The 18,305-nt window shown below is 42.9% G+C and overlaps 1 protein-coding gene across 1 annotated transcript in view; it reads right to left on the reverse strand.

The window, feature by feature from the left end:
* Window positions 1-7,852: 7,852 nt before the first annotated feature.
* Window positions 7,853-18,305, reverse strand: part of dnah9 (dynein, axonemal, heavy chain 9) — a 141,668-nt gene continuing 131,215 nt past the window's right edge. The window contains exon 76 of the mRNA XM_029684902.2: window positions 7,853-8,532. Coding sequence (XP_029540762.2) covers window positions 8,305-8,532 — 228 coding nt within the window. The 3' untranslated portion in view covers window positions 7,853-8,304. The remainder of the gene's footprint in view (window positions 8,533-18,305) is intronic.

The raw sequence follows: 18,305 nt of genomic DNA on the forward strand, positions 1-18,305 counted from the left end.
GACCACATGTATGACGTTGTGTGGGCGAGCGGTTTTCTGATGTCAACGTTGTGAACAGAGTGCCCTATGGTGGCTTTGGGTTTATGGTATGGGCAGCTATATGCTAAGGACAACAATCACAATTGTATTTTATCGATGGCAATTAGAATGCAAAGAGATACAGTGACAAGATCTTGAGGACAAATATCGCAAGGATCTGTGCACATTTCCTGGAAGCTGAAAATGGCCTGCATACTCACCAGACATGTCACCCATTGAGGATGTTTGGGATGCGCTGGATCGACGTGTACGACAGCGTGTTCCAGTTCACGCCAATATCCAGCAACTTCGCACAACCATTGAAGAGGACTGGGACAACATTCCACAGGCCACATTCAACTGCCTGATCAACTCTCTTTGAAGGAGATATGTCGCGATGCATGAGACAAATGGCGGTCACACCAGATACTGGCTGGTTTTCTGATCCATGCCCATGAGACAAATGGCGGTCATACCAGATACTGGCTGGTTTTCTGATCCATGTCCCTACCTTATCTATACGGTGTCTGTGGCCAACAGACGTATATCTGTATTCCCAGTCATGTGAAATCCATATATTAGGGCCTAATTGATTTATTTCAATTGACTGATTTCCTTTATCTGTAAATCTTTGAAATTGTTGCACATTGCATTTATATTTTTGTTCCGTATATACAGTACCAGTCAAAAGTTTGACACACTGACTCATTCAATGGTATTTCTTTATTAAATATTTTCTACATTGTAGAAACTATGAAATAAAAAAAATTATGAAATAACACATATGGAATCATGTAGTATACATAAAAGTGTTAAACAAATCAAATTATATTTTATATTTGAGATTCTTCAAAGTATGGAAAGCTTTTCCAACAGTCTTGAAGGAGTTCCCACATATGCTGAGCATTTGTTGGCTGCATTTCCTTCACTCTGCGGTCCAACTCATCCCAAACCATCTCAATTGGATTGAGGTCAGGTGATTGTGGAAGCCAGGAGGTGTGTTGGGTCATTGTCCTGTTGAAAAACAAATGTTAATCCCACTAACCACAAACCAGATGGGATGGCGTATCGCTGCGGAATGCAGTGGTAGCCATGTTGGTTAAGTGCGCCTTGAATTCTAAATAACTCACAGACAGTGTCACCAGCAAAGCACCCCCACACCATCACTCCTCCTCCTCCATGCTTCACGGTGGGAACCACACATGCAGAGATCATCCGTTTACCTGCAGCGTCTCACAAAGACAGGGCGGTTGGAACCAAAAATCGCACATTTGGACTCATCAGACCAAAGGACAGATTTCCACCGGTCTAATGTCCCTTGCTCGTGTTTCTTGGCCCAAGCAAGTCTCTTCTTATTGGTGTCCTTTAGTAGTGGTTTCTTTGCAGCAATTCGACCATGAAGGCCTGATTCACACAGTCTACTCTGACCAGTTGATGTTGATATGTGTCTGTTACTTGAACTCTGAAGCATTTATTTGGGCTATTTTGGGCTATTTCTGAGTCTGGTAACTCTAATGAACATATCCTCTGCAACAGAGGTAACTCTGGGTCTTCCTTTCCTGTGGCGGTCCTCATGAGAGCCAGTTTCATCATAGCACTCGATGGTTTTTGTGACTACACTTGAAGAAACGTTCAAAGTTCTTGACATTTTCCGGATTGACTGACATTCATGTCTTAAAGGAATGATGGACTGTCAGTTCTCTTTGCGTATTTGAGCTGTTCTTGCCATAATATGGACTTGGTATTTTACCAAATAGAGCTATCTTCTGTATACCACCCCTACCTTGTCACAACACAACTGTCTCAAACGCATTGAGAACTAAAGAAATTCCACAAATTAACTTTTTACAAAGCACACCTGTTAATTGAAATGCATCCCAGGTGACTACCTCATGAAGTTGGTTGAGAGAACGCCAAGAGCGTGCAAAGCTGTCATCAAGGCAGAAGTTGGATACTTTGAAGAATCTCAAATCTCAAATATATTTATATTTGCTAAACCCTTTTTTAATTAGTACATGATTCCTTATGTGTTATTTTAATAGTTTTGATGTCTTCACTATTATTCTACAATTTCGAAAATAGTAAAAATAAAGGAAAACCCTTGAATGTGTACGTGTGTCCAAACTTTTGACTGGTACTGTGTGTGTGTGTATATATATATATATATATCAGGAAAAGTATATAGTGAACTCATACACATTGTAAATACGTAAATAGAATGCACTATTTCAGAACGTGACTTACCACTTGCATGTAAATATCAGACTGGGAAGAATTGACATTCGCAATCTCCCCCTGTCTTCAAGCGTAGCCAATGACATAACAACTTATTGACTTGAACCAACCAATAGAAATACATAAACATTGAACACATATTTCTGCAGTGGCAAGTGGAAACATAACCAAACCTGTTACTTCAGGATAAAGAGCAAAATAAAAGTCTGATGGAACATTTTGCTAGTGTTAATATCTGATAATAGTATTGATAAATGGTTATTTAAGTTATAATAATACAAGTAAGTATAATACTGAAGTTGGCATCCAATCATTTTTGCTTGGTAAAAACAAAACAAATCAGAAACCCCCCAGGTAGCACTTGCTCGTTATTGAAGAAGCTTGCCGTCATGGCTGCCACCTTCCCTGCTGTTTTCACAGAAAGTATTTCAGAGAACAAGTGACATTTTATAATGAACATCAATGTCTAGCTTTAAAAAGAAGAAAAACATATTATGAAAACTGAAAAAGGAGGAAGGGGGTTAAACTCTATGGGTATTATTGGGGTAAAATATTAAGCTTCCATTCTTTCATGACCTGCTACTACAGTATCTGAATGTGACTGTGCAGTGCTGGAGGTGATAACGTTTGACTCCTGATTTCGTTTTGCATGTCTGAAGATAATGTATGAATGATTGCAAAGGGGCCTGGGGCAAGGGAAAAATACATCGCATGATCCCTGTCATTACCGAAGGCAACTGAAGAACTGCAGCCATTTCCTTCAAATTAGTATGTAACTTGCTTTCATGTTACACACAGCAAACCATTGCAAGCTTTTCACATTAGCAGTTTCTCAGAACTGACCTGTAACCTAGCAACCGGCTAACGTGTGGCTCAGAAGATGATTAAAGCTACCTTCTTTGCCATTCTGAGCAGGAGCCCCTTTCGATAAAAATCTTTCCCAACCAACCCCAACATTCTAACATTCTCGTCCCACACTTCCATGCCAGATGCTCTCCGTAAATAATGAAATATGAATGGCCTTGCTGTTTTTGGCCTTTAAAGACTCATGGGTTGTAACTCGCTATTGCCGAAAACCCATCCCTCCTGTACCATTTCAGAAGCTATATAATTCATGAGGTACCGAACATTATTATGCTGCACTTCATGATGTCAAGTAGCTGCTTCACGAAGCTCGGCAGTCGAGTTCATCAGGACGAGGGCACAGAGTTGCAACTGAAAATCTGAGGCGGGGAAATCAAGGCACACGCTTCCGCTGTGGCACGGCGGGACATTAGGCATCTACATGCTGGTATAAGGACATGGATTGCTGGGCCTGTGGTAAAACGGGCCACATCAAGCGAGCCTGCAGAAACAAAAGGAGCTCACAGAAAACATTAAAGACTGAAAACAAGAAAGACATTCCAACGAAGGAAAAAGGGACATGTTCACGCTGTTGAGCAAGAGAACAGCGAGGTGAGTTACTCATCAGACGAGGAAGTCACTGAATGTACTGACTGTTGCTGGGGGACCGCACGGCTACCATATCTCTCAGTTGCTAGAGAGGCAACCAGTGTGAATGGAGATTGACACGGGGGCAGCTGTATCTCGTGTCAGACCCAGTCTACAAAAAGACACTGAAACTTGCTTGTCTTGCTGCTTTTTGTTCTATGTTGCTCTGTCTGTATGCTATGTCTTGCTTGTCCTATGTTGCTATTGTCTATATTGTAATTGTTTTTAATAACCTGCCCAGGGACTGCGGTTGAAAATTAGCCGGCTGGCTAAAACCGGCACTTTTACTGAAACGTCGATTAATGTGCACTGTCCCTGTAAAAATAAAATCAACTCAACTCAAACACCTTCCACTTCAACCAGACTTACGCAAGTGAATCTGTTGCCGTGAGAGGCATCACTGAGGTCACCGGTCAATTAAACTGACAAACTGAAAAGCTGTCATTCTACTTCGTGAAAGGAGACTATCCATCCCTACCGGGACATTCGTGGGTGGAGACAATCACACTGGACTGGCCATTAGTGTCTACAATAATACATGGAGACACATATCTTACCCGCCGTCTTAAGAAAAACATGGAGGAGTCTTTAATGGAGAGCTGGGTTGCATGAAAGACATTACAGTGAAGCTTAGCATTAAGCCAGACAAGATCCCAAAGTTTCTGAAAGCACAACCCATAGCTATCAGACCAAAAGTCGAGGGCGCGTTAGTCAAGAACAAAGTACTGGAGCCAGTCAGCATGAGTGAATATGCAACACCCATTGTATCAGTCCTTAAGGAGGGAATCAGGATATGTGGAGACTTTAAAGTCACAGTTAACCCTGTGTTGTCCGCTGAGCAGTATCCGCTACCACACATTGACAACCTTTTCAAGGGCATAGCTGGGGGTCAAAGGTTCCTCAAAATCGAGTAGATGAAAAGTTAAAGGCGCTGCTGACCATCGTGACACACACCGGGCTCTTCAAGTACTGTCGTCTACCATTTGGAATCACAAGTGTGCCACCTCTGTTCCAGAGGACAATGGACCCGATCTTGAGTGGATTGCCAGGAGCATAATGCTACCTGGATGACATCCGTGTTACTGGAAAGGACGAAGAGGACCATCTAGAGAACTTGAATGTGACCTTACAGAGATTGAAGGACTACAGGCTGCGAGTTTGTCAGGACAAATGTGCATTCTTCCAATCATTGGTTGAATGCCTCATACCTGTCATCGCAGCTACGGGCCTCCACAAGGCTCCGTCCAATGACAAGTCTATCTTGGAGATCCCAGCTCCTCAGAACGTTAGAATGTCCAAGACAACATCAGCATATATCCTCCTGGAGTTACTGAATTGCTACCGATGCTTTATCCCAAGCTCAGCAATGAAGCTGAAGCCACTGCATCAGTTTCTTTGTCAGGACAAAACATGGAAATGGACAGAACAATGCTAAGAATCATTCGTGAAAACCAAGGAAACACTACTGAAATCTGCCGCACTGACAAAATTCAAAGCTGCATTGCCCAGCTCCCCTCGGACTGCTGCGTACAAGAAATATCAGCCCGGCAGAGAAGCACAAGATTAGTTAAAACTATCAATTTTTCACTCTACTGTTGGAATTGTGATCAAAACAATGCTATATTAGCCACTTTCAATGTAACATACCGAAACAAATAATGACTGAGGCTACTGAGGGCTAAATAAAGGGAGAGTAATCAAGGTGGTTGTTTTCTACAAGATGTGTGCATTTCTAACCATCTTTGAAAAGAGAGTCAGGTTAAGAGGTTTTTTCATGTCTTAAAGGGGCAGTGTTGTATTTTGAGATGGTCTTGAATAAGCCAAGTAGCCAATAGGCAGAGAGTAGCATAATTTGTCTGATTCTCTGTAGTAATGGTATGGGAATAACAAATGTTATTTTGTGAACTGTTTTTTTTCTTCCATCAAACAACACATTTTCAGTCACTTCCTTGTCTGAAGGACAAGTGGATAAACAGGTTAATATTAAGCCTGGCATGTTTTTTTCAAAAGTCTCATGGAATGTAGGCCTACATTGAACATCACACATTGGCTGATACTGTAGGCTGAATGATAGAACAGCTATTTCCATGTTATGAGATTCATGTTTTGCTTTGTATACGCTGGGAGTCAGGGTGCAGGTGCAGAAGGTGAGTTTAATAATAATAAAAGGCAGATGAACTAATCAGTAGAACGTTAAGCGTACTGAACGTGACAAAACCAAAAACTGCCTGATGACTGAGGCTACTGAGGGCTAAGTAAAGACAGAGTAATCAAGGTGATGATGAGGTCCAGGTGTGTGTAATGATGGGAGCAGGTGTGCGTAATGATGGTGCCAGGACCGGTGGTTAGTAGACCGGAAACGTCGAGCGCTGGAGAGGGGGAGTGGGAGTAGGCGAGACATTTTTCTCCATTGTTTTTAATGGTAGGCCACTCTGGCAGGTGATCAAATAGCCACAGTAGCATACTTGGCCACTGTTAAAACGGCAACTTAAAGCAGGTACAGCCTCAGTGTTCACAGTAAACGTTGTTACACAGAATTTTGGATTGCCACTCCAACTTGTTAGCAACAACAGACCGCAGCTGTCCCAAGTATTGGCCACGTTCCTACAGGTGAAAGGCGTATAGCACATCAGATCCACCCGTCACATCCATCAACCAACGGGCTGGAGGAGAGGTTAATTCGTACAGACCATTAAACAGGCCTTAAAAGCGTCTTAGGAAGGAACACTGCACCAACGCTCGAACAGCTTCCTGCTATCCTACAGGAACACACCTCACGCAACAACCAAGGGTTCGTCTGTATAGCTACTCATGAAGAGAGAGCAACGCACAAGCGTCAACCTACACAAACCTCCGAAAGCAAAGGAGACAATGCAATGTCAACAGGAGAGCCAAGTCAAACATCATGAACTGCAAGCAAAGGACCAAGCTTTTAATCCTGGAGAAACTCTTAGCTAGGAACTACCTCAGCGGAACAAAGTGGGTTCCTGCTACAGTCATTGCTCAGACTGGTCCTGTGTCCTACACTGTCGAGACTGCAGAGGATGTCATCTGGAAAAGGCACGTAGATCAGTTACTGCTGAGTAAAGCTACATTGACAGAAACACCAGTCGTGAGTCGTTCAGAACTGTTACACTTTGTTTTCACCTGGGGGCTCACGGTCAACTTTTCAGGACTGTTGTTCACAATGGTTACAATTTAAGTCGAAGGGGAGAGGGTGTGGTGTATTGGGGGTGTGCCGCAAAGCATGATGGTGTTGTATGTGTTCTAGACCTAGCACGTTCCAGATAAATGGTTGAACTGATTCCGGTCTCCCATCTCATCATTATTGCATTTTTTTTAAAGGTGTGGTTATGAAACCCACGAGACACAACAGTATTGTTTGAAGGCAGATAAGTGCTAACTTTCTCTTTGGTCCAAAGAGCTCATAGAATAGAAAGAGTCAACAAAAACGCAGCACTTCAAAAGCACTTTGAATTATTTCTTCTAAGCTTATAAGAGGGTAATAATTTCTCCTGAGTCCCATGCATCATCTGTACTGTGTATACCGGTATGCGCCACATAGGCAAAGGCACAATCTATTTTCATAACACTACCTGAAGGTGTAATTTGCAAGTTCTACATAGATTGCCTCCCATTGCATTATTGCTTTCTTCATTTTCCTCCCTCTTTCCATCCCTCCTCCTCATGCCTCTCTGTCTCATGGTGCTTTGTTAAGGCCCTCCAATAACTGGATAAAGGAGACACCAGGGAGACGGAGCTGATGAGAGAGAAAGAGAGCGAAATAGAGATAGCTGAGGCATCATAACTTATACACCACCACGATAAAATGAATCCCTCCTCGTGATCCTTTTATGGTGTCCGTGTGTGTGTGTGTGTGTGTGTGTATGTGTGCAGTCTGCACATGTCTGGGTGCAATGGATGGGTATACAGTATATGTGAGACTGCAGAATGAGCTTTAGAGCTGGGAAGGTTATTTAGGAAGGAGGTGGTTGGTGGAGAAGACTGCTTTGAGAAAGTTCGAGAGAATGACTGTAGATGAGAGAAAATGGAGGGGAAAGAGGAGCAACACAGTGAACGCAAATCACCTGACTGCACTCTTGGATGGTTCAGTATAAAAGTCTTTATTCTACAAAATTGGTGTTTAAAAAAAGAAGAAACTACTATTTGAGATCTCCAGAGTAGATTATTTTTGGATTATACTGATTTAAGTATTACAGGACAAACCTATCTATTTGGTGTAGGGTTTCTCTTCTCTTTAAGACAGAATAAATCTTTCTTTTGAACCTTCTCACTTCGTTCCTCATTTTGACAGGAACATTCCCTCCTTTCGACAAGTGAGATCAATCTAGAACTCAACTCGTAACAACTATTAAAAGACGGTCTGATAAGTGTGCTGTACAGTTAGCTAGGTTCATGTTTATGTCCAAAGAAAAAGGTCAGTCAAATCGACTCCATTCTGAAGTTGGCTGGCAAGATTATGTCTGATGAAGGTCTCTGACCGAAACGTCACAGTATGTTTAAAACTTTGGATCTACAAAAACAAGATACAACTTGCATTTAGATCTGCAGTAGCAGGGCCACCCCAGCTAGGGTCCACTTGGAAGGGTTATCTTTGGTCTTGAGGTTGAAGGTCCATACATAGGTGGGTCCTCTCTGTCTGGTCTTGTAGACAGGACACTGGTAGACGTTACGCACCTCCTGCTTGTCCACAGGGATGGCTCTGATGAAGATGACGGGCATGGTGGGGGTCAGTTCCTTCAGACGGGCATCCACCATCATACCAGCCTGGTAGGAGAGGGAGAGAGGACAATGACATGGTCTTTGAGAAAAAAGTATCTCAACTATACACTTTTCTTCAGTGAAGGTGCCCTTAAGACAAACAACAGGAATAATGTGAAAATTAAGTATTACCATATAACTAAAGCAATTTTATTTCCTGAAGGTTGTATTTGGTCAAACTGAATTAAATCATTCTTAAACAATACAGCAGATGTAATTAAATGAATCTAACTGAGTTGGCAGAAGGACAATTTAGGGGCTCAATATTTGGGGTACCCTTGAACAGTGTGTGAAAGTCACTATAAGTCTGAAGTTATCCTGTCTTCTCCTGCCTTTCAGAGCAGACTTTCCAAACACGCTCAAACAGGAAACAGAGCGGTCCATCTCACTAATTAATCCTCTCTCCACTTAGTGTCCAGGAGACAGAAGTTCCACCACGAAGCTAGCTGACTCCAGGAAGCAAATGTAAATCCTAATGACTTTGGAGGAGAAGCTTGGAGGACGAAGAGGCGAAGCCACTTTATGACGTCTGTCTGAATTACAGCCCTAATTGCATCAGCAGTCGGAACATTTTTTTTTTGCATTCTTTTAAACATTGATAGCTTTATGTGTATTTAGGTAAATAGGAATAATGAGGGTCGTAAAAGACCCCGCCCCATCTCATTGAAATGAATGACAATCATCTTCTTGAAGGTGTATCGGGTTGATGGAAATATAAAAAGATAACAGCATCCGTCACCATTAGGAGAGAATAGATATTTATTTGTTGCAAAGACAAAACTGGCTATAGTGTATCTTATTAATAAGCTACTGTACTTCCACAGATCTAACTGAATCTGAACAACCCTTTAACTGGAACAGAATATGGATAAATATGACCTTGGCATTTTTAGCAATCTACACACAATGACAAATGACAAAGTAAAAACAGGTTTTTAAAAATGTTTGCAAATGTATTAAAAATAAAAAACAGAAATACCTTATTTACATAAGTATTCAGACTCGAAATTGAGCTCAGGTGCATGATTGTAAAGCCCAACATATACATATAAACAATCTATAAAGCCCAACACTTAAACTACATGGCCAAAAGTATGTGGACACCTGCTCGTCGTACACCTCCTTCCAAAATCATGGGCATTAATATGGAGTTGGTCCCCCCTCCCAGCCTCCACTTTTCTGGGAAGGTTTTCCACTAGATGTTGGAAATTGCTGCGGGGACTTGCTTCCATTCAGCCACTAGAGCATTAGTGAGGTTGGGCACTGATGTTAGCCGATTAGGCCTGGCTCGCAGTCGGCGTTCCAATTCATCCCAAAGGTGTTTGATGTTGTTGAGGTCAGGGCTGTGTGCAGGGCAGTCAAGTTCTTCCACACCAATCCCCCTAAAACATGTATGTATGGACCTTACTTTGTACACAGAGCATTGTCCTGCTGAAACAGGAAAGGACCTTCCTCAAACTGTTGCCACAAAGTTGGAAGCACAGAATGGTTTAGAATGTCATTGTATGCTGTAGAGTTAAGATTTCCCTTCACTGGAACAAAGGGGCCAGAACCATGAAAACAGGCCCAGACCATTATTCCTCCTGATTCATTACTCCAGAGAACGTTTCCACTGCTCCAGGGTCCAATGGCGAAGAGCTTTATACCACTCCAGTCGACACTTGGCATTGCGTATGGGGATCTTAGGCTTGTGTGTGGCTGCTCGGCCATGGAAACCCATTTCATGAAGCTCCGGGCGAGCAGTTATTGTGCTGACATTGCTTCCAGAGGCAGTTTGGGACTCGGTAGTGGGTGTTGCACCCGAGGACAGACAATTTTTATGCGCTATGCGCTTCAGCACTCGGCGGTTCCCTTCTGTGAGCTTGTGTGGCCTACTACTTAGCGGCTGAGCCGCTGTTGCTCCTAGACGTTTCCACTTCACAATAAGAGCACTTACAGTTAACCGGGGCAGCTTTAGCAGGGCAGAAATATTACAAACTGACTTGTTGGAAAGGTGGCGTCCTATGACGGTGCCACGTTAAAAGTGACTGAGCTCTTCACTACGGGCCATTCTACTGCCAATGTTTGTCTATGGAGATTGCATGGCTGTGTGCTCAATTGTATACACTGGTCAGCAACGGGTGTGGCTGAAATAGCTGAATACACTAATTTGAAAGGGTGTCCACATACTTTTGGCCATGTGCTGTACATACAAACAAAATATATAGACCTATTTTCCAGTGTTGTAGTAATACGGTCTCGAGACCACATATTGAGTGTATCGGTCTTGTCTCGGTGTCGAATACATTTGTACTTGGTCTTGACTCGATCTCGGACAGTGAGGACTCATAATTTCTTCCCGAGACCAGCCGAGACCAGCGAAGTAAAAAAACTCATTATCAGCTTCCATTTAGTCAGCCCTAAAACCGCTTCGCCAAGCCAAATATATACACTCCTTTCTTGAAACATGAATACAGTATCTTAACAGCCTTTATATCTATTATAGTCATGTTTGTGCAGTGGTGAACCTACAGACCTTCAGTGTGTGAACCTATAGGCCTTCAGTGTGTGAACCTATAGGACCTTCAGTGTGTGAACCTATAGGACCTTCAGTGTGTGAACCTATAGGACCTTCAGTGTGTGAACCTATAGGACCTTCAGTGTGTGAACCTATAGGACCTTCAGTGTGTGAACCTATAGGACCTTCAGTGTGTGAACCTATAGGCCTTCAGTGTGTGAACCTATAGGCCTTCAGTGTGTGAACCTATAGGACCTTCAGTGTGTGAACCTATAGGACCTTCAGTGTGTGAACCTATAGGACCTTCAGTGTGTGAACCTATAGGACCTTCAGTGTGTGAACCTATAGGACCTTCAGTGTGTGAACCTATAGGACCTTCAGTGTGTGAACCTATAGGACCTTCAGTGTGTGAACCTATAGGACCTTCAGTGTGTGAACCTATAGGCCTTCATTGTGTGAACCTATAGGACCTTCAGTGTGTGAACCTATAGGACCTTCAGTGTGTGAACCTATAGGACCTTCAGTGTGTGACAGGTTAGTACAGTGGTGAACCTATAGGTCTTCAGTGTGTGACAGGTTAGTACAGTGGTGAACCTATAGATCTTCAGTGTGTGACAGGTTAGTACAGTGGTGAACCTCTAGGTCTTCAGTGTGTGACAGGTTAGTACAGAGGTGAACCAATAGACCTTCAGTGTGTGACAGGTTAGTACAGTGGTGAACCTATAGGTCTTCAGTGTGTGACAGGTTAGTACAGTGGTGAACCTATAGGGCCTTCAGTGTGTGACAGGTTAGTACAGTGGTGAACCTATAGGACCTTCAGTGCGTGACAGGTTAGTACAGTGGTGAACCTATAGGACCTTCAGTGTGTGACAGGTTAGTACAGTGGTGAACCTATAGGTCTTCAGTGTGTGACAGGTTAGTACAGTGGTGAACCTATAGGTCTTCAGGTTAGTACAGTGGTGTTAGGCCTTCAGTGTGTGAACCTATAGACCTTCAGTGTGTGACAGGTTAGTACAGTGGTGAACCTATAGGACCTTCAGTGTGTGACAGGTTAGTACAGTGGTGAACCTATAGGACCTTCAGTGGTGAACCAGGTTAGTACAGTGGTGAACCTAGGACCTTCAGTGTGTGACAGGTTAGTACAGTGGTGAACCTATAGGACCTTCAGTGTGTGACAGGTTAGTACAGTGGGACCTATAGGTCTTCAGTGTGTGACAGGTTAGTAAGTGGTGAACCTATAGGACCTTCAGTGTGTGACAGGTGTGTGACCAGGTTAGTACAGTGGTGAACCTCTAGGTCTTCAGTGTGTGACAGGTTAGTACAGTGGTGAACCAGGTTATAGGACCTTCAGTGTGTGACAGGTTAGTACAGTGGTGAACCTATAGGAACCTATAGGTCTTCAGTGTGTGACAGGTTAGTACAGTGGTGTACAGTGGTGAAGCTATAGGACCTTCAGTGTGTGACAGGTTAGTACAGTGGTGAACCTATAGGACCTTCAGTGTGTGACAGGTTAGTACAGTGGTGAACCTATAGGACCTTCAGTGTGTGACAGGTTTCAGTGTGTGACCAGGTTAGTGTGTGTACAGTGGTGAACCTATAGGTCTTCAGTGTGTGACAGGTTAGTACAGTGGTGAACCTATAGGACCTTCAGTGTGTGACAGGTTAGTACAGTGGTGAACCTATAGGACCTTCAGTGCGTGACAGGTTAGTACAGTGGTGAACCTATAGGACCTTCAGTGTGTGACAGGTTAGTACAGTGGTGAACCTATAGGTCTTCAGTGTGTGACAGGTTAGTACAGAGGTGAACCAATAGACCTTCAGTGTGTGACAGGTTAGTACAGTGGTGAACCTATAGGTCTTCAGTGTGACAGGTTAGTACAGTGGTGAACCTATAGGACCTTCAGTGTGTGAACCTATAGGCCTTCAGTGTGTGACAGGTTAGTACAGTGGTGAACCTATAGACCTTCAGTGTGTGACAGGTTAGTACAGTGGTGAACCTATAGGACCTTCAGTGTGTGACAGGTTAGTACAGTGGTGAACCTATAGACCTTCAGTGTGTGACAGGTTAGTACAGTGGTGAACCTATAGACCTTCAGTGTGTGACAGGTTAGTACAGTGGTGAATCTATAGGTCTTCAGTGTGTGACAGGTTAGTACAGTGGTGAACCTATAGGTCTTCAGTGTGTGACAGGTTAGTACAGTTGTGAACCTATAGGACCTTCAGTGTGTGACAGGTTAGTACAGTGGTGAACCTCTAGATCTTCAGTGTGTGACAGGTTAGTACAGTGGTGAACCTATAGGACCTTCAGTGTGTGACAGGTTAGTAGAGTGAACCTATAGGCCTTCAGTGTGTGACAGGTTAGTACAGTGGTGAACCTCTAGGTTTTCAGTGTGTGACAGGTTAGTACAGTGGTGAACCTATAGATCTTCAGTGTGTGACAGGTTAGTACAGTGGTGAACCTATAGGTCTTCAGTGTGACAGGTTAGTACAGTGGTGAACCTATAGGCCTTCAGTGTGTGACAGGTTAGTACAGTGGTGAACCTATAGGTCTTCAGTGTGACAGGTTAGTACAGTTGTGAACCTATAGGTCTTCAGTGTGTGACAGGTTAGTACAGTTGTGAACCTATAGGACCTTCAGTGTGTGACAGGTTAGTACAGTGGTGAACCTCTAGATCTTCAGTGTGTGACAGGTTAGTACAGTGGTGAACCTATAGGACCTTCAGTGTGTGACAGGTTAGTAGAGTGAACCTATAGGCCTTCAGTGTGTGACAGGTTAGTACAGTGGTGAACCTCTAGGTCTTCAGTGTGTGACAGGTTAGTACAGTGGTGAACCTATAGGACCTTCAGTGTGTAACAGGTTAGTACAGTGGTGAACCTCTAGGTCTTCAGTGTGTGACAGGTTAGTACAGTGGTGAACCTATAGGCCTTCAGTGTGTGACAGGTTAGTACAGTGGTGAACCTATAGACCTTCAGTGTGTGACAGGTTAGTACAGTGGTGAACATATAGGCCTTCAGTGTGTGACAGGTTAGTACAGTGGTGAACCTATAGGTCTTCAGTGTGTGACAGGCTAGTACAGTGGTGAACCTATAGGACCTTCAGTGTGTGACAGGTTAGTACAGTGGTGAACCTATAGGACCTTCAGTGTGTGACAGGTTAGTACAGTGGTGAACCTATAGACCTTCAGTGTGTGACAGGTTAGTACAGTGGTAAACCTATAGGTCTTCAGTGTGTGACAGGTTAGTACAGTGGTGAACCTATAGGACCTTCAGTGTGTGACAGGTTAGTACAGTGGTGAACCTATAGACCTTCAGTGTGTGACAGGTTAGTACAGTGGTGAATCTATAGGGCTTCAGTGTGTGACAGGTTAGTACAGTGGTGAACCTATAGGTCTTCAGTGTGTGACAGGTTAGTACAGTGGTGAACCTATTGGACCTTCAGTGTGTGACAGGTTAGTAGAGTGAACCTATAGACCTTCAGTATGTGACAGGTTAGTAGAGTGAACCTATAGACCTTCAGTGTGTGACAGGTTAGTACAGTGGTGAACCTATAGGTCTTCAGTGTGTGACAGGTTAGTACAGTGGTGAACCTATAGGTCTTCAGTGTGTGACAGGTTAGTACAGCGGTGAACCTATAGGACCTTCAGTGTGTGACAGGTTAGTACAGTGGTGAACCTATAGGACCTTCAGTGTGTGACAGGTTAGTACATTGGTGAACCTATAGGTCTTCAGTGTGTGACAGGTTAGTACAGTGGTGAACCTATAGGTCTTCAGTGTGTGACAGGTTAGTACAGTGGTGAACCTATAGGCCTTCAGTGTGTGACAGGTTAGTACAGTGGTGAACCTATAGGACCTTCAGTGTGTACCAGGTTCATGACTCTGAAAGGACAGCAACCGTAATACTAGTATACTCATGTAGGAGAGCACTTTTTGTTTAAAAAAAAGGGCCAGTGGTGTAGTGGAGGCTATTTGTAGGTATAAACTGTATACACACTTTTATTCAGTGGGCATTGCGTATAATCCCTTCTTAATCCCTATTGATGCGTATCAAAGTAGTGTAGTGGAGGTATACTACTTACCAATTACGTACTACAATAGAGAAATCATACCTACACAATCAGCGGCTTACACAAACGCAAAGCACGTGAAATATATTCACATGCGCGCCACACACATAGCCTTGTTTCAGAGGAACATCATCCGCAGGCAGCAAGAGTGTGCAGCTCTCAGCTGGTTTTGGCATGGAGCAGCTCACAGAAGAATGACATCGGTAGCCGGTAGGGTAGGAAAGACATTTCAGCTTATGATATCTACCAGTAAATGCTAACTAAGACAACAATGGGTATGCAAACCAGGTACTGAAAAAGTTGAGTCTGAAGTGTTGTTTAGTAGGCTATTTGTGATGTGCACTTGTCATCATGCCCTGTTTGCATCAGGGGCGTAGACATGGATGGGCCTGGGAGGACAGAGGCCCACCCACTGGTGGGCCTGTCAGAATGATGTGGTTTAAGCATTGTTGTGGACTTAAATACGATATTCTATTAAAAAAAAGTGATTGAGAGTGAATGTCAGAAAAATCTATAGGGGAATTCATTAAAATAACAGGAAAACATGGGACTTTTCACCCAGGGTGCCTTTCCTTCGCCTGGCGGGCCATTTGGGAACTTTTTGGCAACATTTGAGTATACCCCCTTCTCCAGGAACCACTATACCACTGCATAGGGCCAACGGAAAGACAGCATTCACACACAGCATGATGTTAAAGAATAAGCAGTCCATTCACCTGGACATAATAAGCCAGTAGGTCCCAATCATAAGAATAGAAAAACACAACCATTAATCATTTCCCAATCAAAATGTACAACGATTACTTCCCATTGCAAAAAAAAAAAAAAAATTCACGTTTGACACACAAAGTATCCAGTCACCTAATGTTTAAAGTGGAACTGACAGAGTTTTAACTCCTTTCCAGATATGAAACAAACAGACAATCATAATATCAGTCAAAAATATCTAATTCACTGTTTATGCTACAAAATCAACTCCATAAGAGGTTTCAAAATAGGTTATATTGGACTCAACGTTCCACGTCGTACACTAAGGCATTGTTGGCAAAATAGATGGATGCAGTTCAATGCATTAATATAATTCCCCAATACATTTCTTGGTAGTCCCAAAAATATTTGCTATCAGGTTGTAAATCCCAGCTGGCCTGGTACATTGTTTGCTGCCTCCATTTGGAATTCACTGTTTCAGTTTCAACGACTCAATATTCTGGACAAAAATTGACGAATGTAACTAAGGCTGGGAATGTCAATACAATCAAACAAGCAAGGGCAATGATCACAAGTCAGTCATAACGTGGCTAATTGGCTAGCGTACCTATTTATGTAGCAAGCTAAAAACACAGAGCCTAACATTAGCTAGATTGCTAGGAGGATGTCATGTCATTGAAGGATTGGGTGAGTAACAAAATGTTTCCTCTCGTATCGTTTTCGGTGGCTATACACAGCTACCAATAACTTTATCCACAGTTATCCAGTTAGCATCTTTCTTGAGTTCGCAAATTCACTCTGGCTATCTACTCCGATTTCAGAGCACTCTCATATGACTGTGCCAGAGTGCAGAACAACTGATGAATTTAGAAACACGCAACACCTGCTGAATATGACTGGTGTCAGTAAACGTAGACAAAAAAAAGTTCTAGTAAAAAACGCTCTAGATAACATGTAAACAGCCTAACCAGCTCTGCTATGGTGAGTAAAATGGTCAGAGTGAGGGTTCTCTCATTTGTGTCTGGAAGTAGCAAGCTAGCCAACTTTAGCCAGTGAGCTTGGGTCCTTGGTTGGGACGAGCATGCATTGGCAGGCAAGCTGCAGAAGGACGAGGAGGCTACAATTCCCCATGGTTTATTATTGCAATTTTGACAGTCAAATAGATGAAAAAGTTTTGAGAGGGTTTATCTAATGTTCCTTCATTAGATTTGAGCTCATCTTGCTCTGGCTAGAATTAGTTGTTGATCTTGTTGTTCATGATGTGCATAACTGAGGGAGAGAGAGACTACCTTTTCATGGTTGTTTGACCAAATGTAAGAGGACCCCCAAGGTGTTTACATATTTGCAGAAATCTATTCCGGTGTATTTTGTTAGTTTTGGCGAATGAGTTCTAAAGATCTAAAGTCGTGCTGTTGCAACTGCCTGTAAACACACAATCCAGTTCAAAGTGAATGATGGCAGGGCCGTGTGGCAAATGGCTTGTTTGCATAAAGGCCTACTGTAGATCTGACAGGCTATAGCGCATGGGTCTGTGTCGACCGGTCCTGGACAAGACAGCTGGTTTTATTTACTGCAGTGTCTATTATTGTCCAAACACAAGGCTGCTTTCCCACTCTATTTTGCTATCACATTTTCACAAATACCTTAGTATATCTAATTCCCAAACATTCTAAAATGTATGAAAATGTGAAAATGACCATACAGTGCCTTGCGAAAGTATTCGGCCCCTTTGAACTTTGCGACCTTTTGCCACATTTCAGGCTTCAAACATAAAGATATAAAACTGTATTTTTTTGTGAAGAATCAACAACAAGTGGGACACAATCATGAAGTGGAACAACATTTATTGGATATTTCAAACTTTTTTAACAAATCAAAAACTGAAAAATTGGGCGTGCAAAATTATTCAGCCCCTTTACTTTCAGTGCAGCAAACTCTCTCCAGAAGTTCAGTGAGGATCTCTGAATGATCCAATGTTGACCTAAATGACTAATGATGATAAATACAATCCACCTGTGTGTAATCAAGTCTCCGTATAAATGCACCTGCACTGTGATAGTCTCAGAGGTCCGTTAAAAGCGCAGAGAGCATCATGAAGAACAAGGAACACACCAGGCAGGTCCGAGATACTGTTGTGAAGAAGTTTAAAGCCGGATTTGGATACAAAAAGATTTCCCAAGCTTTAAACATCCCAAGGAGCACTGTGCAAGCGATAATATTGAAATGGAAGGAGTATCAGACCACTGCAAATCTACCAAGACCTGGCCGTCCCTCTAAACTTTCAGCTCATACAAGGAGAAGACTGATCAGAGATGCAGCCAAGAGGCCCATGATCACTCTGGATGAACTGCAGAGATCTACAGCTGAGGTGGGAGACTCTGTCCATAGGACAACAATCAGTCGTATATTGCACAAATCTGGCCTTTATGGAAGAGTGGCAAGAAGAAAGCCATTTCTTAAAGATATCCATAAAAAGTGTCGTTTAAAGTCTGCCACAAGCCACCTGGGAG

Source organism: Oncorhynchus nerka, linkage group LG16 (assembly GCF_034236695.1).
Source record: "Oncorhynchus nerka isolate Pitt River linkage group LG16, Oner_Uvic_2.0, whole genome shotgun sequence".
In the NCBI taxonomy this organism is placed as follows: domain Eukaryota; kingdom Metazoa; phylum Chordata; class Actinopteri; order Salmoniformes; family Salmonidae; genus Oncorhynchus; species Oncorhynchus nerka.